A 21,527-nucleotide genomic window follows, 5' to 3' on the forward strand; every position below is an offset into this window, starting at 1 on the left:
TGTCCTATAAGTTCCTGCTGAAATCCTGTAACTTCTTATACTGCAGATGTTCCAGGGTTGTTGTTGTTTTGTTGCAAGATAGCGCAAGATGACAATAATGCGTTAACAATAGGGAAGCACAGCGGCACATCTAATGAGATGGAATGGTGTGCGGTGCGGACAGTCCCGTATAAATCCACCACTAATCTACTATTATTGCATCAACGACATATTTCAGAATACACCCTCCCTCCCCAAAAAAACCCACCAGAAGAAGAAAGATCTCAGATAGCAAGTCTTGGAAAGCCCTTTGCTTGAGACCTTTGAGAGCCAGAGCAGATCATACACTGGGCCAGATGATCTGACTTGATATAAGGTGGCTGCATCTGTTCACTTCTGGCCTATCATGAAGGACGGGCTGCATGCTCCTATCGTGTGCAAAGCTGGCACGCTTGTTCTTAGACATTGCTCTGAGTCATGCCGCCCTTGCCTGGGAAGCCTGCCAACAAGATAGGAGTTTATGGTGCACCACTAGATTAAGGCACGTGTCCCTTTGAAGGTGCTGGTTATCCCAGGGGAGTGGAGAGTTTCTGTCTGTCTGTCTCTCTCTTGAAAATTGTCATCTTTACAAACATCTTACTCATAATCTCCTTCCTGCTCTTTGCTGTGTGTTTGTCAGTCCTGCTCTGGTTGGGAGGCGTAAAAAGTCCATCTGATCTGCCTCCTGTTAAAAGCAGGGGTGGGGAGCCTTTTTTCAGTGTGAGGGCCACATTCCTTTCTGGGGGCCACCTCCCAGCGGTGGGCAGGTCCAGAGGCAACCGTGGGCAGAGCAACAAATGTTAATTTTACCTTGGCACAGTCGGCTAGTTTCTACACACACTCACAAGGAGGCAAAGAAGGGCCAGAGAGGGGATTAGCCTAAGGAAAGGGAAGATCGCTGGGGGCCGGTACAGAGGTTTGGAGGGCCACATTTGCCCCTTAGTCTGAGGGTCCCCATTCTTGAAGAAAAGCAACCAACTCCATTATGATGAAGCACCAAAAGAGTGCATATTTGCCAGCCCACAGTGGTCAGGAGCAGAGTTTCACAGAAGGGCAGCTTCTCCAATGATAGCGTGGAACAGTCAGAGAAGGCGGCCTGTATGACCTTCTGTTTCCTGAAACCATTATCCATACCTCCTGGGCATAATCTTTGCCTATGTTCTACCTCCATTGTTGGAGGCCTCTTAATGCCAGTTGTTGGGAATCACAGGAGCGGAGGGAGCTCTTGCACTCAGGTCCTGCTTTTGGGCTTCCCGTAATGAACATCTGGTTGGCTACTGTGAGAACAGGATGCTTGATGGGCCATTCGCCTCATCTGGCAACAGGGCTCTTATGTTCTTATGCGTTCACATTCCCTGTGCAGGTGCAGAATTGGTATCTGCTGCAGAATTGAACATAATTTTGAGAATCTACTCTTTCTTCTTTTAAAAGTAAGTTTCTAGCCCTCATGTGTTGGGATGTGAAGCTCTCCATGGTGAGGACAAGCTGTAGTTGCAAAGTTATTCTTTCTCCCTTCCTAAAAACAGATAATGGCCGGATGAGGTCTGAGGCACAGGAATAGTAATCTCTTCCAGGATCTGCCTCCCCCAACCTGGTCTCGTTGTAGCAGCAACATCTGATATATATCTTTTATCCCAATACCAGATTTAAAAGGCTCTCTCCCCTCCCCCCTCCTGGTTACCCCCTTCCTCCTCCACTTCCACCTTGAAATCTGATCTTGCATCTTTTTTGCCCTTGTTCTAACTGGTCCCGTCTTCACTGAGCCATTCCCGACAACTCTGTTGGCAATGAAGGAAAGATGTTCACGTTCCTCTCTTGCTAGATCAAAGCTGAGCACCTTGCAAAAAGCGCTCCTCTGTAAGCTAGTTCAACTGATCTGGGTATAACGTTCCAGTTCCAAAGCCTCAACTCCTTTGCCCATTTATCGGCCAGGCACTGCAGGGTCTTGTTGGCAGAACTTACCCAACTTGAGCTCCTGCAGATCTGTGTGTTTACAAGGATCTGTGTGATTATTTCTGCCATTTTTGGCTCCTCCGCCCCACTCAAAAGAAGTAGTGGAGTTGAGTCGCATCTACCTCATACATTTAAAGCTCATGGCTTCCCTCCCTCCCCAAATCCTAGGAACTGTAGTTTACCCCACACAGAGCTACCGTTCCCAGCACCCTTGACAAACAACAGTCCCCATGATTCTTTGGCCAAAGCCATGTGCTTTAAATGTGTGGTGTGGATGAGGCTTGGGTGTCAAGGAAAATGTGATGTGGGGCATTGGATCCCCCTCTGTTCTAAGCATCTAGATCAACCTTCACCAGCCTAGTGCCACCTGGGGTTGATGGGAGTTGTAGTCCAAAACATCTGGATAACACCTGGTTGGCAAAGGCTATGCTAGAGAGCCACAAAGCTCAAAATAGAGGGGGTTGGTGATGGAGTCGGAAAAGGCACTTCTGCCATGCTGGATGCTGACTTGACCCACATCAGCAATGTCTCCTAGCCACCTGGGGAATAGACTGAGCCAACTGCCAAGCCGTTGGCTGTTTTAACGGCCTCAAAGAGAGTTGTATGGTGTTCTGATTCAGGCACATTGCTAGTGAAAATGATGTTTGTTTTGGCTGTCTGGTTTGCCCAAATCCTTTACTTTAGGGGAAGGGCCAGAGCTCAAGGGCAGAGCATCTGCTGTGCATGTGGCAGGTTCAAGCGCCAGCACCTCATGGTACGGCTGGGAGAGACCCTGGCCATTTATTCATGGCTTCTGCCCCCAAGAATCCTGGGAAGTGTAGTTTGTGAAGGGTGTGGAGAACTGATAGGAGACCCCCTGCTTCCCTCACAGAGCTACAATTCCCAGAGATCACCAAGAAGAGGGATTGACTGTTAAACCACTCTGGCGATTGTATCCGCTCAGCACCCTTCGCCCATCACAAACTATCCTTCCTGGGATTCTTGCGGGAAAACCATGGTTGTTTAAAGCAGACAGTGAAAAAAGCAGATAAGAGAAAAATCAGCTCAGTTGAAATGTGGTGCTGGAGGAGAGCTTTGCGCATACCATGGACTGTGAAAAAGACCAATAATTGGGTGTTAGAACAAATTAAACCAGAACTATAACTAGAAGCTAAAATGATGAAACTGAGATTATCATACTTTGGACACATCATGAGAAGACATGATTCACTAGAAAAGACAATAATGCTGGGAAAAACAGAAGGGAGTAGAAAAAGAGGAAGGCCAAACAAGAGATGGATTGATTCCATAAAGGAAGCCACAGACCTGAACTTACAAGATCTGAACAGGGTGGTTCACCACAGATGCTGTTGGAGGTCGCTGATTCATAGGGTCACCATATGTCGTAATCGACTTGAAGGCACATAACAAAAATGTATGATGTGAATGTGGCCACAGTCTGACACCTTGGAGAGCTGCTGCCAGTCCGTGTAGACTGACCTAGATGGAGCAATGGTCCAGCTCGGGATAAAAGCAGCTTCCTGTGTTCTGAACGCCTGAGCTGTCTTCCACCTCTGATCTGAGCAAACAGGGAGGGCTCGCTGGGGAGCCAGGCTTGTAGCCTAGGCCATGGCAGGCGCATGCTTGCTTCCTTGAAGGGGTCACAAGCAGCGCAGAGCTGCAAGTCAGCCTCTGTGACAAGTCACATCTTGGCCAGGGGTGCAGGACAGGAAGGCAGTATCGGAGCCCAAAGGTTTGGCAAGGGCCGCCTCAGTTCTGCTAGCAAGCACTCTGGCAGCAGACTGCCGGGGCTTCATTTTATCCCCGTGGCGAGGCCATCCTTTGACTCGGGAAGGGCCTCAGGAGCGGTGAAGTTCCTTCATTTCACTGTTTCCTCAGAAATCCTTCCTTTCCCACCCCTCCGCCTTTGGCTGGCAGCCAGCAGGCTATTACATTCGCAGCAGGAAAAAACTGTTTGCTCGCCGTTTGGGGAAAGAGTGTTTGCTATGCCAAATGGCGTTACTCAGCTGTGCTGAGGGTTTTTCTTTGTTTTTAAGAGCAGCTGCGCCAGGTGGGCCATTCGGCCCCATTTTTGCAGGATGCGTTGAGCCAGATTGCAGAGCTGCAGGGCTAGTCTCCAGCCCCTTTGCAAGTCCAGAGCGGACCCTGAGCCAGGGCTGCCCTCCACACACTCTCACCTCAGGCACTGCCCCATTGATTGGCCACCTGGGCAGGAGATGAGGTCAAGGGCCCCAGAGCAGCCTTGAACATAGCAGGCAGGCACGCTGTATGTTTAAATCCCCCCCCCCAAAAAAATTGCACTGTGAATGTAGGCCTTGCAGCAATATCCTTTGCAAAGCTTCTTTCCCATTGGGAGGGCTCTTTGCACATGATCAGGGGAACCTGGCTTAAGATGCTAGACTTTGCCAAGTTGGCAAGTCTGGCCTAGCTCGAGTAAGGGCTACAGTTTTGTTAGAGGCCTCCCCTGGGTTTGTGGCCTACTCTTTTTCCTCAGGCAATCAGCTGGGCCCTGCCCAGTCTGGCCTGCCCAACTTCCTCCTCAGCCTTTCCCCTTTCTCCTCAAGGGCTTCGACCAACAATTGTTTTGTGAGAATTAAAAACTACGTAAACACCGAAACACCCAACTGACGTGCCTGTCGCCAGAGCAACAATCGAGCACGTGATGCCGGGGGGGGGGGGGAATGAATGGCCTGACCTGATTTTATAGGATGCAACAATGCGCTGCTCAATTTCTGTGGAACATCATAACTCAGTATCACTGGAACAACAGAGTCTTGTGGGACCTTAACAGTAAAAAATAATTATTATTGAGCTGTCTCCAACAACATTTTACTCAAACTGGGCCCACTGAAATTTTATGAAATTGGACCTATTGGATACAACCTATTTATGATTAATGTGTAACAATTTATTGTTGTTATGGCGACCCTATGAATCAGCGACCTCCAAGAGCATCTTTCAGGAACCACCCTGCTCAGATCTTGTAAGTTCAGGTCTGTGGCTTCCTTGATGGAATCAATCCATCTCTTGTTTGGCCTTCCTCTTTTTCTACTCCCTTCTGTTTTTCCCAGCATTATTGTCGTGTCTAGTGAATCGTGTCTTCTCATTACGTGTCCAAAGTATGATAACCTCAGTTTCATCATTTCAGCTTCTAGTGATAGTTCTGGTTTAATTTGTTCTAACACCCAATTATTATTATTATTTAATGTAACAATAATACAAATGCACCCTAAAAGCCAAACTGTCACACACAGACACACGTATACAGTAGGGCCCCGCTGTACGGCTCTTTGCTAATATGGCGGTCTCAATTAGACGCAATTAGACTAAAGCCCCACTCATACGGCACTTGTTCTGCTTTTACGGCGGTTTTCGGGCATCGCGCACCATTCTATTCTATGAGTTCCGCTTTAGAGCAGTTTTCGCTTTACAGCGAGGGTCTGGAATGTAACCCGCCGTATGAGTGGGGCCCTACTGTATCAGCTCATGTTACATAAAGGAATTGATTATAAATATTGTGGCGTGAGGTTTCGTGGACCAACACCTGCTCTGTGTGTGGAAAGCCTATCCTGCAATCATCAGATCATTTGCTTCAATATTTCCAAAGTTCAGAGGTGAGTGTGGATCCCTTTATGTAGCCAAAACAGCCCCACACGTACTTAAGAAGAAAGTGTCCGCTTGCCTGGGAGAACCCCAAGGTGGACGGAAATATAAAAATAAACTTGCGGGGGGGGGGGACAGAATCCTAATGAGAGCTGAGCTCAGTGGGCATACAATGCTGACTGTTCCCCTCCCAGAAAACCTGGGGGCAGAGATGGAATGGAGTATTCTAGAAAAGGCAGTTACAGGTTAGAACCCTGAACAAGAGCATTCCACAATGCAACATTTTGTTGCAGCTTCCTTTTTTTTTTTAAGGGGTGCCTTTTTGAGACACTCTGCAATAAGGTAACATGGCCACCTGCCAGGAATTTGACAGTATCTCTAAGCCAATTTGTAGCATGGCATTAGCATACTGGGCGTGGGCTGTGAGATTTAAATCCTGTCACGTGGATCACCTTGATAAATCATATTTAGTAATTCATTTATACCCCACTCATCTATTGAAAGCACCCAGAGCGATGCAGCCTAATAATAAAAGCATATAATGTAATCAACAAATGTGTCAAGTACAGCAAACAGTTCCTGCAGTCAGTAACACAGAACATCTATTACTACACAGCCAACATTTAAAAACAAAAAAACCACAGATGCCTCACAGCAGCGAGGGTGAAAGATGCTACACTTTGAAACTGCCATCAATAAAGCTAGGTGTTATGCATTCTTTGTAAATAAAAATATCTTCAATTCCTGGTGCGAGAAAGACAGAGAGGGAGTCTGGAGCATTCCAGGCTAGCCCCAGAAAAGGCTTTGATCCCCACTCTCTCTCTTGGCTTAGTCTACCTCACAGGGCAGTTGTGAGGGACAAGAAACTGGGCTGGCCCTCAGCATGCCGCTCGGAGCTTTTTGGAAGGAGGACAAGATCCAAATGTGATCGGATATCTCAGAGCTGAGACACACACTCTTGTGCTCTTATTTTGTTTACCTACAGGAAGGGAGAAATTATCCCTACGTGGTTACCATTTGTACATCTTCTTCCTCCTTTGCATCTGTTGGATACCCAGAAGAAGGCACACAAATCCCTCTTTCCTATCTGACCATGCTTTAAACTCCTGGAGCCCCCACTGATTCCATCTGCCAACCCCTACCAGAATAGTTTTGAGCCCCTGGCTTCTCTCCCAAATGCTTCAACCAGGCCTAAATTGTGTAATTCATGCTGCCAGTCCTTTTGGAGCATTGTGCAGTTCACATGCAACGGCTCCATCTTTTGCCTCCCAACTGCAATGATGGTCGGAGAAAATAACATATTTTGGGGGCTTGCTTTAAGGCAGGGTTGGGTACAATGCTGTCCTCCAGCTCCCGTCATCTCTGACCTTTGGGCATGCTGGCTGGGGCTGATGGGAGATGGAGTCCAACAGCATCTGGAGGGCCGCAGGTTTCCCATTTCTGGCTTAGGGCGAAGCAAGACAAACACAAAGTAATTTGTCCACATGTTCTGTGCCTGCAGACAAAACCTCTTCGGTTGCAGCTTGTCAGCTGCTTTGACTCTCAGTGCAGGGGAATAAGATTCTTGACGATTAAAACAAAACGCAAACTGGGTTGAGCAAAAGTATATGGGTTTTAAGCCAGTGTTACACTTTATATGGTAAGAAATGGAGATGGACAAATCTGTCGTCTGCTTCTAATTTTCCCACTCTTGAGTTCACTTTGCCATATTTCCAGAGCAGGTTGCAATTTTTTGTCAGCTTTTTACTGTACATTTCTTCTGGTGTGCACATTTTTGCAAGCAGTTTTCCCTTAAAAAAATGCATACAGTATTTGTGTTAATTTCACTAATGTATGCATTTATAAGCACGCTTTGCCCTAACATACGTGTTATTTTGTTGACATTTTTTGGTTGGAGAAGTGCCTCACCAAACTTGGGGAAGTGGTCATTTCGAAGGATACCTGTGTGTCAGACGCTTGCAGATTGTTTAAGAAAGTATGAATTAAAATGTGGAACCAAGTAGAGTTTCTCCTAACCCCTAATTGTAAGTGGTTGTGATGTTGGCGATGCTGGTGACTGAAGTGGTCAAAACCCCAGAAAGGGCCATTGGCCTCCTGTCCTGCTTGTGGGCTTCCCATTGGGGCATCTGGCTGGCCACTAGAAAACTAGATAGGTCTGTGGGCTGATCCAGCGGAGGGCTTGTCTTATAGAGCAAAGATGCACGTGTTTAAATCTGTGAGGCTGTGTGCTTGTGTGCTTGTGAGCACCTCTTTATTTATGACTCCCTGGGGTGTTAATAGGGATGTCTTCCTTTTGCAAGCTAAGGCATTTATCTCTGCAAAACTGGTGTATGCGTAGCAAAATGTCTTGCTGGATGAGCTGTCCTATACTTCAAGGGGCTAAGTTGTTTTCATAGAATCACAGAATTGGAAGGGGCCTATAAGGCCATCAAGTCCAACCCCCTGCCCTGCTCAATGCAGGAATCCAGCTTGAAGCATCCCCAACAGGCTGCCTCATGAAGGCCTACAGTGCTGGAGAGCCCACCAACTCCCTACGTCATTGGTTCCATTGTCGTAATAGGAAGTTTTTCCTGATGTTCAGTTGAAATCTAGCTTCCTGCAACTTGAGCCCATTATTCCGTGTCCTGTACTCTTGGATGATCGAAAAGAGATCCCGTTCCTCCTCTGTGTGGCAACCTTTCAAGTACATGAAGAGTGCTATCCTATCTCCCCAGAGTCTTCTCTTCTGAGGGCTAAACATGCCCAGTTCTTTCAGTCTCTCCTCATAAGGCTTTGCTTCCAGTCCAATGATCACCCTTGTTGCCCTCCTCTGAACCCATTCCATTTCTGCATGCCAATGTTTTGAGTCAGCTGGATTGTGGACTTTGCTAGTTATATAGTGGGTTAACAATGTAGAGGAAATATTAGTGTTGTATCTCTTTTTTTCCCTTCATTCTGCTGCCTTTTCTCCTTAGGGAATAGTTCTGCATCCAGAATAGAAGATGCCAATGAAGACACCATTGGGGTCCTTGTGCGTCTCATCACTGAGAAAAAAGGTCAGTCCTGCATGGGAGGATTTGCTTTTTCCATCTGTTATTGCTGGGCAAAAGTTCTGCCTTTTTGAGTCACTTTAATGGAGAAGGATCATAGCCTAGTGGGTAGATCATCTGCTTTGCATACAGCAGGCCCCAAGTTCAGTCCCTTGTATCTCCAGATAAGGCTGGGAAATATGCACTGCCTGACACTCTGGAGTGCCCTTGCCAGTCAGAACAGACACTACTGGGCTAAATAGTTCAGTGGTTTGAGTTGGGCCTGGCTCTTCTGCAGCAGCCTTCGCCAATCTGGTGCCCTCCAGAAGTTTTAGACTACAACATCACCCTCAGTTGTGAAAAACTGTCTTACAATTAATTTTATTATAAACATATAAAAAGGTATATACATAGGATAATAAAATTCCGGATTCAATCTTTTAAAAATGTAATACAGTGATAAAGAAAAGTGTGCAGGCGTGTTAGATATTTTTATTTTATTATTATTATTATCTTATTTTTATTAATAACTCAGCCTTTCCCCTTTCCACAGACAACTAGCATTTTGGAGAGAAGGCTGGGCTAGAATCTTTTCCCCAAGACATTAGATTTCTATATGCAGGGATATTGTATATGCCGCGTGAATGATCCTTCAAGCACGTGAGCCCCCTCCTGCAGTATGAAGTCTTACAATCAAGAGACCTCACTAAGGACTGGTGGGCCCGCTAGGCTTCATGTGGTCATGACTTTCTGCTGCCTTCTTTCCCCTCCTTTTTTTCAATGGATCCTCTTTCTTTCTGTTCCCCACCACACACCCATTCCCTGCCAATAGAGAATGCCGCAGTCCTGGAGGAAATGCTGAAGGATTATCACAGCAAACAGCTGATGCAGCCTATCTACAAGCCTGTTCACAAGTACGATGTCTGATCTTTCCTTTGGTCATTAGTCAGATCTCTTCCCATCCCCTCAACCCAACCCAACCACCCAACCCAACCAACCACCCCTCGAAGTTAGAGAAACAGAAGCCGTTTCCTTGAACTGCAGAGAGATGATCTTGTTGCGTTGGGAAAATGACAGTGATGCAGAGGGCGGCAAAGCAAGATTCTCCCTGTAATGTTAAAAGGAGCGGCGAACAGAGATGGACGGCACAACACACCTGGCCTCCTGGCAGCGGTGTTGTTGCTGATGATTGGGGTGGTGGTGTAGTGGGGAAGTTGACACTGTGGGGGGGCACTGGCAGAGGGGCTGGATTAGCCCTGCCGTTGTGCACCCGCATAGTACCAGCCACCCCACCACCGCATCACCTCTCCAAGTAAGCAACAGCGGCACAGTTGCTGGGAGGCCTGGTGCACAGCAATGCCCAGCCCACCCCCACTAGCCATTCCTGAACGTTATAGAGAGACATTTAGCAGGTGAAGCTTTTCCTGAACTAAGGAGATGATGTGGCTTTCAAATTCTATTTTTACGTATGTATCATGCTTATGTCTCATGCTCTGCCTCCAAGGAACTTGGGGCATAGAAGCATAGAACTGTAGAGTTGGAAGGGACCTATGAGGCCATCAAGTCCAACCCCCTGCTCAGTGCAGGAATCCAAATTAAAGCATACCTGACAGGTGGCTTTTCCAGCTGCCTCTTGAAGGCCTCCAGTGTTGGAGAGCCCACCACCTCCCTAGGTCATTGGTTTCATTGTTGTACAGTTAGGAAGTCTTTCCTGATGTTCAGTCAAAATCTGGCTTCCTGCAACTTGAGCCCATTATACCGTGTCCTGCAAGAGATCCTGGCCCTCCTCTGTGTGGCAGCCTTTCAAGTACTTGAAGTGCACTTGAAGATGCATGGGGTGTTGTACGTGAAAGGTTGCCACACAGAGGAGGGCCAGAATCTCTTCTCAATCGTCCCAGAGTGCAGGGCACAGAATGTAAATACACACACACACATTATCCCCACAACAACCCTCTTAGGTAGGCTGGGAGACAATAAGGTGACAGTTATCCACTGCTCTGACCGCTACATCGTTCTGGCTCTCGAGAACCAGATTCGCTCATTACATTTGTATCTACAATGTGGAACAGGATAACCCTGCCGCAGACTCAGAAAATGGCTGAAATATTAAGTTAAACCTTTTGTGCTGGAAAAAAACCCATTGATTCCTGAGATAACATTAGCAATTGCACCTGTGGTGATCTCCCCTAACTAGAGTCTTCTCCCCACATCACCTCCATTAGGTTGCATCTCCTGCCTCAGCTGCCCCACCTCTGCTGCCACCAGCACCACCTCCACACTGTCCAGGGTTTAGCCACCCGCTCTGGCCCCACCTGCACTCGATGTAGCCAGAAGAAGTGGCCGGAGGTGCTGCCCTCCATGGCAGCAGCCATTCCCGCCTCCATCATCCCTGGCAGCGCCACCACTAAGCTGGCGAAGCCCGGAAGCAAGTCTAGTAGGCCAGGAGAGATCACCATCCTCTCCGTGGGCAGGTAAGCCACAAAACAGTCCACTGTGTACTTCGTGGTCATATTGTGCAAGCTCAGAAACTGGCACCAAGCACAGACTTTGGCATCCTCAGAACTGTAATTTCCACTTTGAGGGAAAAGGTCAAGTTTCTAGCCATTAAGACAGGCTTCAGGTGTGCGGGCAACGACTGGTGAAAGAAGCTGGTGGAGCGGGTTAGAAGACTCTGCTGCATTTTCTCCCAGCCGCAGGTTTAACTTTCCTAACTTTGGGGCTCAGATTAAGCCTTTTGCAGCCAAAAGACCTTATAGCACAGCTTTTTCCCAGCCTGGTGCCTTTCAGACACTATGGACTGCAGTTCCCTGCTGGGGCTGGTGGGAATTATAGTCCAAATACATTTGGTGGGCACCAGTTTTGGGAAGGTTCTTCTAGAGCAGTGGTTCTTAACCTTTTTTGGGTCATGGATCCTTTTGAGAATCTGATGAAAGCTATGGACCCCCATAAATAAATGAATACATTTTATTGCATTAGATTCCCCCCCCCGATTCACAGACCTCCTGAAGCCCATCCATGGACCCCTTAGGGTCCATGGATCACAGATTAAGAACCTCTGTTCTAGAGAGAAGCTCCCTCCTGAAAGATACAGGCCCCAGTGCCTGACCTTGAAATGTGCCTGGAAGCAGGCAGGTAGCTGTTGAAGTAGCCTCAGGCCATGATGGAAGGATTCAAGCCTCTGCTTGTGGTTTGTGGCTCAGTCTGCTTTTCTGGATTCTCCAAAGTCCTGAAGCAATTACTACTACTACTACTACTACTACTATTATTATTATTATTATTATTATTATTATTATTAATAATAATAATAATAATAATAATAATAATAATAATAATAATAATAATAATAATAAATCACATAAGCATTATTTTAAAAACCCACAAATTTAGCAGCACAGCAACATGTCATTGGCTCTGCCGAAATGCCTGGGACAACAAAAAAGTCTTTGCCTGATACTGAAACAGTGGCGGTGGTGGCTCCATGTTAGCAGGGCAGTGGAATCCGCTCTGGGTTTTAGTGTGAACTTTCAAGGAGCTCCTTGAATGTTCAGACTAAAACCTGGAGCAGATTCCACTACCCCACTGACGTGAAGCCATCAGCCGCCACTGTACCAAAATAATGTGAAAGTCGGTGCCAGGCGGGCCTCCTTGGGAAAAGGGTCTACTACAGATGTTGACTTTTTCTACCTTCTGTCCCTGGCCTGGCCAGCCACAATGGCTCCTGGGTTCCCTCTCCAAGAACCACGCAATATCTCCTCTGATCTGTATGTTGCTCATACATGTTTTTAAAGCTTTTTCAAATATGTTTTGTTTTAATGTAAAGTCTGTTTTTATGATGTTTTGAAATGTTTTTAGTGCTTTTGTCTGCCACCCTGCACTCTTACTGGGAGGAAGGGAGGGATTCAAATAAACAAATAAATAAAGAAGGGTTTTGTTTTGTCGGCCAGGTTCTGCGTGTCTCGTATCCCTGAGCAAAAGCCCAGTTCCCCAGAAGTGAAAACCGTTTCGGAGGGCCTGGGGGCCAGGCCTGCTGAGCCGCCCTATGCCTGCCTCGTCCCTGAGCAAAAGCTGCTTGTCAGCAACGGTGTGAAGCCCAAATGGCTGACAACGGCAGACGGCCAGCAAGAGGTGAGTGGGCGAACTGGCAGCAAAGGTCTCCTTTGAACTGCTCTGCCACTGAACCTTCAGTCTTGTTCCTCAAAGCAGGGGGCATTTTTTACAGGGCAGTTGAAGCGTTCTTTGGGGACACCACCTGAACAGGTGTCTCAGGGGCAACAAGGTGGGGGAGGATCATGGATTGCATGCCCCTCTGGATCTAGGCCCTGAAGAGCCTGTGCGGCTTTTTACCAAGACAACCGGACTTGGATCTAGAAGATCTAGGTTTCCCTCCCTGTCATTTTTTTGCTTGCCCAGTCATTTTTCTCTCACACAATATCTGTCCTCCCCTCTGTAAAATATGTTTATTTTAATTGACAAGGAAATTTCTTCTCTGCCTTTTGGCCCCTGAAAAATCCCTCAAGGCAGCTTCCAGATCAAAACTCAGAAATGCAATAAAACCACAAATGCATTGATTTAAAAATCATTGGAACAGCAGCCAGAGAGGGCCATCAAGTGACTGAGTCTGCTTTTAAAAAGTGCAGTGACAGAGCAGGAGATGAAAAGCTCACAAGCAAACTAAAACAAATTAAAAGGACGTCTAAATGAAATAAAAGTCTTAGATGCCATCCTAAATCTAAAAAACAACAACCCAGCAATGGAGACTTTTCGGAGCCAGATCTTGATCAGGGGAGATGGAAGGGTGGGGGGCAAATTGCGGCTAGCACTCATGAGATTTCCTCAACCACAATTGGCACACCCCTTTCAATTTCTGGGTAAGGTAGGGGCCCTGGATTGCATTAACTAGAGTTGGCATCAGTGGAGATCAGAGAGGGGGAAACCTGTGGCCCTCCAGATGTTGTTGGGATTCCAAGTGCCATCAGCCCCAGGCAGCGTGTCCAGTGGTCGGGGATTGTGGGCGATGGAGTCCAGCAACATCAGAAGGGCCACGGATTCTCCACTTGTGAGACTCAAGAGTATGTAGCAGGGTTGCTGAGGGGGGTGGCCTGGGGAGAGTGCCAAGGGCCAGACAGCGAGGCCTGGAGGGCCACTCTTGGCTCCCAGGGTGGAGACTCCCCAACTCTGGCATAGCCAAAGCAATAAACTACAAGTAAGGCTGAGAAGGAGAAAGACTCATAGAATCATAGTAGAGTTGGAAGGGGCCTACAAGGCCATCAAGTCCAACCCCCTGCTCAATGCAGAAATCCAAATCAAAGCATTCTTGACAGGTGGGCAAGAGGGAGGCCTGTGCCCCAGAGAGGGCAGGGAACACGCAGCCTCATGCCAGAAGGGCCCTTTGCATCCCCACAGGAGCTCCCCAGAACTGCCCCTGTGGCCCCACATGCAGAGGGTAGGAAATGGGTCAGGCACAGAAAGGTGAGCGGCAGCGGCCCTGGTCCCTCCACGAGATCCTCACCATGGACCTTTCTTTGTTTGCCTGCAAAACAAGAGATGACTTAAGGCGGATTGAGGGGTGGGAGTGAGAAGATTTGCTACCACCAGGCTGAGCAGCTGCGACACCCTTTGGAGCGCTGATGGCACAAATCTAACACTGGTCGTGTAATTTCCGGGACAGCATGTAGACTAGAAGGTGGCTTTTGTTGTTCACCTTTAGGCAGGGGATGCCCCTTGAGCGGGCCTGAAGGGAGGCCTGGTGTCCCTCCCCATTGCCACTCCTACGCAGAGTTGGGTGAAGGCAGACCCCTCACCCAAGTGCCAAATGCCGCCCTCCCCTGCCCCTGCGAAGCTGGTGAGGTGCGCAGAGCCTCACTCTACCCAAGCCCTAAAGCCGTTCTGGGAAGGGACCCCAGCGCAGAATCCCTTCTGAATGCAGCAAAGGTGGCCATAGCCAGGATGATTTTTTTCCCCTTTCTATATCAGACCATGTGCAGAGTGTTTTTGTATGGATTCTTAGGATGGAGGAGGCAGGGGAGCCAGAATGGCTCAAGTTCCTGAAGTGATCTTTAAAGATCCATTAATTAAATTGATTTAAATTAACCATTAATTCATAAATCAAGGTTGGGGAGCCTTCGGCCCGTGGGCCAAATGCAGCCATCCAAGCCTCTCTGTCTGGCTCTCAAAACTCTCCTCATGCCACACCCCCTCACTAGCCACACCCTCTCTCCCCAAGCTACGCCCCTCACTGGCCCAGCTTTCATCCTACTGGAGAGTGCTGTTTGCATTCCAGTCCTGTTTGCAGGCCTCCCATTTGGGCATCTGGCTGGCCACTGTGAGGATGCTGGACTAGGTGGGCCCCCTTTGGCCTGATCCTGCAGGCTCTTCTTATGTTCTTAGGTTCTTATGAGCATTTTTGCCTGGGTCGAGGCACATGCGCACGCATGCACACACACCCAGAGTCAGCTCTGACGGCAACCTCATTCATTCATTCATTTTCCAGGGCAGTCCATTCATTGTTCGGCTCGGTGAGAGTAACCTGGTTATTTGAAGGTAATCCGCCTGTTTCTAACTTTTGGCTGCCAGCCTTTTCCAGGGTGAAGGGTCAACTCAAAGTCCCATGTAGCTTTGCCTCTGGAGTAGTTTGGTTCTGGTGCTTCCGAGAACTGGGCTCTGCTTGGGACTCTGTTCTCTCCCTTGCGGGTTAAGTGAGGGGCGCTATAGTGGTCTGTGTGCAGATAGAAAATGGCGGAACTGGAAACAGCTCTTTGGCGGGATGAGGGCTGTTGCGGTCAGCCTCGCAGATGAGACATGGCGTGGCGATTTAACCTCTTCCCCACACACAAAAAAAAGTGTGACCATGGAGGACTATCAACTGCATTTCTCTCAGTCATGCTGGGGGGTGGGTGGGTTTGTAGCAGATTTGCAGTCAGAAGTTCAGCAAGCACTGTTTTGTCTCAGAAGAATGGCGGCCCGCCTCAGAGGGTTGTTTTGAATGCAAAGTACTTTGGATAATGGAAAGGAGTTGACCGAAATGATATCGGAAGTTGTGATAGGGCAGCCCCTGTAGAACTGAACGGATCCTCAGATGCTCCCCAATGTATTTTGGACCAGCGCCTGAGCTTTTATATGTTCAGTGTACACTCTTACATGAAACTCGAAAAAGTTATGAAGGCTGTTGTCCTAAGCACACATACGACGAATTGACCCACTGAACACAGTGGAGCTTACTTAAGAGTAAACATGGATAGGGTTGTCCTATAACAGCACTAAGAATCCAGAAGTTCTCTTACATAATTGCCCACTGAAGTGAACAGGGCACTGCAGTGCAATGAATGGGAACTCTGTGAGAACTTTGTGTCTCTGCTCTTGATCAATTGAGCAGAATACATAACTACTAGCAGCCTCATGCCCAGCTTTGCTCAGGAATTCTAAGAAACCAAAAATCAGTGCATTTTTGAAAGGTTCAGTCTGCCAGCTTGATTCAAAATGGCGCCCAACTGTATCCAACGATAGGCGAAACCTGCTCCTTGTCCTTCGGAACCATCATGAAAAATTTGGCTACACATAGCAAACAAACAGCTTTCCAAAATATATAGCAGATGTAGCACATATCAATCACCGCCCACGACCAAAGCCTCATAGAAGCATCTTAACTTATAGGTACTGTGCATGTTTCCCCCATGGAGCAAGTAGCTCAAGGAAGTGATTTAAAATCAGGAAAATAGTGTTCATAGAATCAGAATAGTAGAGTTGGAAGGGGCCTACAAGGCCATCAAGTCCAACCCCCTGCGCAATGCAGGAATCCAAATCAAAGCATTCCCAACAGATGGCTGTCCAGCTGCCTCTTGAAGGCCTCCAGTGTTGTTGTTTTTAAGTGACAGCAGACTGTCCCAGAACCTTGGGGGCCCTTGTGGCTGCCTGAATTCTCCCCCAAAAAACTATCCACAGGAGATCCTGTTCATGGATCTCCTGAAAATGGAGTATGTTTTGTGGGAGAAGACTGCGAGTGGACACGATTCAAATATCTGAATGGCTGTCTCGTGGAACAGGGCAAAGACTTGCTCCCTGTTTCTGCCTTGAAGAGCAAGGCTACATCTAATGGGCTTAAGGTACAGGTGGGTAGATTTTGGCAGAACATTAGGAGAAAGTCTTTTACAGTAAGAGAAATTCAACAATGGAATTAACTTGGGGGTGGGGGGCTCTGCCTATCAGGAGGTCTTCATCAGTGGCAGCTAGTGGCTCCATGTCAGTGGGGCAGTGGAATCCACTCCAGGTTGTAGTCTGAACTTTCAAAAAGCGTTTAAAGAAAGTGTGGACTAAAACCCAGAGTAGATTTCACTGCCCCACCGATATGAAGCCACGAGCTGCCCTAGTCCTTCACGCAAATGGCCTACACTTTTTTTTCTTCTGAAAAGAACTTTTCAAAAGGACACAAAATTTGACAGCATTTCAAACTGTGCTGACCCAATGTTGAAATTTGAGCATCTCCCCCCCTCTGGAAAATGTTGACATTAAAGTCCGAGGGTGAAAAGCAAGTAGATTTGACTACGTTGGGTTAAAGTCACCTATTTAAAAGGACCTGGTTAAATGGGGAAATTAGCACAAAAAATGACTACCGACTATTGTGTGTCAGCTGCCAAAGGCTGGCTGCTGTTGCAGAACCATCCAATGACAACTGCTTGCAGAATGTTCAGAAGCTCGGGGAATAGCCACTATTGGGCGCTTGCAAGGAAGTTTCTACCTGTTCATCTCTCCTCTAACTCTCTCCTCTGTTTCTGCCTGCCTTTGTGGATTTTTTGTCATTTGGGTCTTCTTAGTCCCAGGCCCAAACCTCACCATGATCTCTCCCCCTTCTCCAAATCACAGGTGATCATCTGATTCCAAGCCACAACAGAAATGGAACAGTGGCTCAATTGGAGGCATCAGGCCGAACAGCCCATTTAAGGTCTGCAAGCGTTGGGCATTGTGGAAGGTGAAGGACGGCTCTCGTTTTCCCACCCCCCACTTCTCTGGGGAGATGGCCAGCGCCCTGGAGCGTCCTGGGGGCAGGTCTCCGTGGTGGGTAACGCCGTCCGTGCCAACTGGAAAGAGGAACTCCAGAGGACACACTTGGCATTGCAAGGACTCTTTTTGAGAAAGGACCTAAGGGAAGGGGGGGGGAAGGGAAGGGGAATCCTTTTAGCTGCCAAACTGGAAACCCACTAGCCGCACCGCTTTTGTTTACATAGCATGGAATCGGCTCTGTAGTGCCAAACGGGCTGGGTAGCCTTCTGAACATGCAAGGGAGATTCGGGGGAGGGGAGATATTTTCCATAGACATTGCTATTCGCCACAGGGCCAAATTCAACTGCAGGGAAAATGTATGCTTAAATTGGGAGAGGAAGGGAGCCGTTCTAGCTTTCCAGGCTGTGCGGAGTTGGGTGTGCAGGGTCCAGGTGCCTCCCCTCAGTGAAGCACTTTACAAAAGGGGACATTCCCAGCCCTATCTAGAGGGGCCGAGGACTGGACGTGGGACTTCCTGCATGCAGAGAGCTGCAGCCCTCCAGCGAAGGAGTTACACAAATGGTTATCATAAGCATCCCTGCAAGGTGCCAGCATTAATGGTGCGAGTGGCCCAGTTTCCTTCTCCATCCCTGTGCTATTTTGCCAATTTTCTTTTTACCAGTCATATTTAACTTCAGCAGCTGAAGCGCAGGAGTGCTCACATAGCCCTCTTTTAAAAAATATTTTAGATGGCAGCTTTATTGCTCTCCTGGTACTGACTGAGTGCTCAAAAGGTGCTTGGTTCGTGTGGGAGGAGGCCCTCTGGGTGTGATCCCCCCTGGGAAGTCCTATGCAAGCCCCATTCAAAATGCAATCCAGTGCTTGTCTACTGAGCAGTAAGCTCCACTGAGTTCAATGGGACTTACTCCCAGGTAAGTGTATATATAAGATTGCAGCCTTGAGCTCTTGTCTGGTCCACAGCCACTTCGGTGGGGCTTACACAGGAGAGCCTTCATAGTGGATCGTGTCTACAGCTGTCTTCCCTTCTACCTCTGTGAGCCAGATTTGTTGTCCTGTGTTTGGGAAGACCAGCACTCTCATTAAGGAGGTAGGAAAAGGAGGATTCCGCCATTCCCCCACAGGAGAGACAGAGATCTGCAGGTAAGGATCTGAAATGGCCTGCTTTCATCTAACATCGCCTCTTCATGCAGCCTGATTCTTCAGCCTTTTCCAAGGAAGTTCCAAGACTTGGGCTGCAGTCCAATACATGTCTACTCAGAAGTAAGCTCCATTGGTTTCAATGGAACTTACTCCCAGGTAAGTGTGTATTGGATGGCAGCCTTGGTCAACTGCACACCTTTCTAGACTAGGTTCCATCTTACTGAGTCTTCTGTTTCCAGCCGTAACCAGGCAGAGGCCTCTGGGAAGCTTGCAAGGCAGAGATGCTAACAGCATCAGTCTTCCCAGCTTCTGGTATTTGGAGGTAGAAACCAGCAACCGAAGGTCATCTTTTCTTTCTTCGGAAAACAGCAAGCCTGTTGCACTGGGCCATGGAGCCTGGAACCTGCGGCCTTCCAGATGTTGTTCCACAGCAGCTCCCACCGAGCCTGATCATTGCCTGTTCTTGCTGGGGCTGATGGGAGCTGGGGTCCATTACGACACTTGGAGAGCCATAGTTTCCCCACCACTCCATTAAATGTGTGTGTGTGTGTGTGTGTGCGCGCGTGTCCGCCCATATGCACCAGTAAGCAAACTAGCTACATTAAATAAAGATTCTACACCGAGGAACCTGTGACCTGGATAAAAATGCAACTCAATCCAATTTGCATGACATCTCTTATTTTGCTTAATTTTTCTGCTTGGGCCAGGTACCAGGCCAGTGGGGGCAGCCTTTCTGGCTTCTGAGATTTTAGTGGGCATTCCCCATGCTCTAGTGATCGTTTCTTGACAACAATAAGGACTAGACGCTTGCTCTTTGAAAAGAAAAGGAAAAGAAACGCAAGATCTTCAAAAACTGAATTCTGTGCCCAGTACCACATTCTGTATTTTTCCTTGCATTGTTATTATTTATTTAGAATATTTGTGTCCCACCTTTTAATTAAAACAAGCCTTACATGGTAGCTTCTAATTTAAAAAAGACAATATAAATATCACAAGAGACAATACAAGATCAACAAAGGCATAAAATTGTAGTGCGCACACACACACCACACACACTCACTCACTCAATGTATGCAAGTTAAAACATGTAACAAGCTTGGCCATGTTGCCAGACCTCAGTGTGTGGAGCAGGTAGCACCCTAGAGACACGTTCTCTTTGAGTTCACAGACGGTAGGATAGGAATAGGCTATATCTAGGTTTTCCAGTGCTAATAGTACAAGTCCCGAGGAATTGGGGGGTCACAGTTTGAACTTCTGGTAATAGAGGATGGCTGGCACCATATTTGAGCCCCGGAAACTTTTAGAAATCAAATGCATAGGGCCTTGGTCATGGAAACGGCATTTGCTAAATATGCCACTGTCTCTGAACACCTTGCACATAATTTCTTGGAGTGTAGGGCAAGGGGGTGGGCGGGCAATCCAAGTGTGGGAGCTTCCCAATTCCAGCTGTTTCCATCCAGCTGTTTACAAAGAGGAAGCGTCTGCCATTACTGTTCTTGCAACCCAGCTCGTCAGCCAACATAGCTTTTTCTATCATCTGTCATTATTATTATTAATATTTTTTTCTACATCAATTGTTATGTTATTTATGTGGGCAAAGTGGGGGGAGGGGCTTCCATCCTCAAAGCAGCCAGCTCCCCCCCCCCTTCCAGGCTCTGCCCCTTGTCTTATTTATTTTATGGATAGTTTGTGGTGTTGGGAAAAGAGGTTTGGGCGGGGGGGGGTCTTTTCTGTTTGTTTTTTATGTTAAGTCATTGGTGGCTTTAAAGCCTGTTGGTTTCATTTCTATACATTGATAAATAAAAGCAATTTGGAAAGGAAACCGGCTTCAGTTTTCTCTGCACTTTGTCTCTGTTGCTTTTGTAAACCCCCCACCCTACTAATTTAGGAAAAGCTATGGGTGGGTGGGGGGAGAATGGAGAGCAACTCAGGCTGCCAGCCAGGAACGGGCAAAGAGGTGACATAGCTGAAGCTGACTATGTCTGACTGCATGCCCTGCCCTTTACAGTGAGGGGGGCTGCAGCCTGGGGGGAGACAGCATGGTACAGTGGTTAGAGTGCCAGACTGGGACTTGGGAGAACTGAGTTCAAATCCCCACTCGGCCACAACGTTCACTGGGAGACCTTGGGCTAGTCACTATTTCTCAGCCTAACCTACCTCACAGACTTGCTGTGAGGATAAAATTGGGAGGAGGAGACCTTGAAAGCTTGGATTAACACCTGGAGCGGATTTCACTGCCCCGCTGACATGGAGCCGCCCCTGGAAAGAGGGCCAGTGAGGGGTGTGGCCTGGTGAGAGTTCCAAGGGTCAGACAGAGAGGCCTGGAGGCTCTCATTCGCGCACCCCTCCCCCCGGCCTGAGGTTTCCCACCACTGACTTCTCCCAATGCCAGCTTGCTAACAGGGCTCTTCGTCCTTCCAGGCAGCCAGCTGCAGAGGAAGATTTCTGCCAGGTGTGGCGGACCGGGCACACCAAAGAGATGGCTGGCCCTGCCCTGGAGGCCTCCCTGCCCCTCCATCAGCTGCTGCAAGCTGTATTGTGGGAGGCCCGGACCCAGCCTGGCCTGCAGCGAGAACCAGGAGCCAACACAGGCTTGCTTTTTCTACTTGGTCTTCTAAAAAAAGCCCCCCTCCTCCGCTGACTGTGCTGTTTTCCGCCTAGAGCCAGGAGGTGAAGGAGACCTTGGCCTCGCACAGGTTTATGGCTATATTTAGCAGCGCTGCCAACACAGCAAGCGCCTCCCTCCCCCACCCCCATGCCTTGGTTTTTGGCTTCTTCCTGAGGCGTGATGGAAACGGCTGGCAGCCCTGT

General features: G+C 48.1%; 1 protein-coding gene across 4 annotated transcripts in view; it reads left to right on the plus strand.

Moving 5' to 3' along the window:
- RELT (RELT TNF receptor) overlaps positions 1-20,451 on the plus strand; it is an 86,834-nt gene extending 66,383 nt beyond the window's left edge. For 3 of the 4 annotated variants that reach the window (XM_061629076.1, XM_061629077.1, XM_061629073.1), the window contains exons 7-12: positions 8,529-8,609; positions 9,415-9,496; positions 10,805-11,053; positions 12,527-12,707; positions 15,073-15,122; positions 17,439-20,451. In XM_061629076.1, coding sequence (XP_061485060.1) covers positions 8,529-8,609; positions 9,415-9,496; positions 10,805-11,053; positions 12,527-12,707; positions 15,073-15,120 — 641 coding nt within the window. In that variant the 3' untranslated portion in view covers positions 15,121-15,122; positions 17,439-20,451. The remainder of the gene's footprint in view (positions 1-8,528; positions 8,610-9,414; positions 9,497-10,804; positions 11,054-12,526; positions 12,708-15,072; positions 15,123-17,438) is intronic. The other variant, XM_061629075.1, reaches the window with a different exon arrangement.
- Positions 20,452-21,527: the final 1,076 nt, after the last annotated feature.

The sequence above is a fragment of the Rhineura floridana genome, chromosome 5 (genome assembly GCF_030035675.1).
Source record: "Rhineura floridana isolate rRhiFlo1 chromosome 5, rRhiFlo1.hap2, whole genome shotgun sequence".
Lineage (NCBI taxonomy): Eukaryota > Metazoa > Chordata > Lepidosauria > Squamata > Rhineuridae > Rhineura > Rhineura floridana.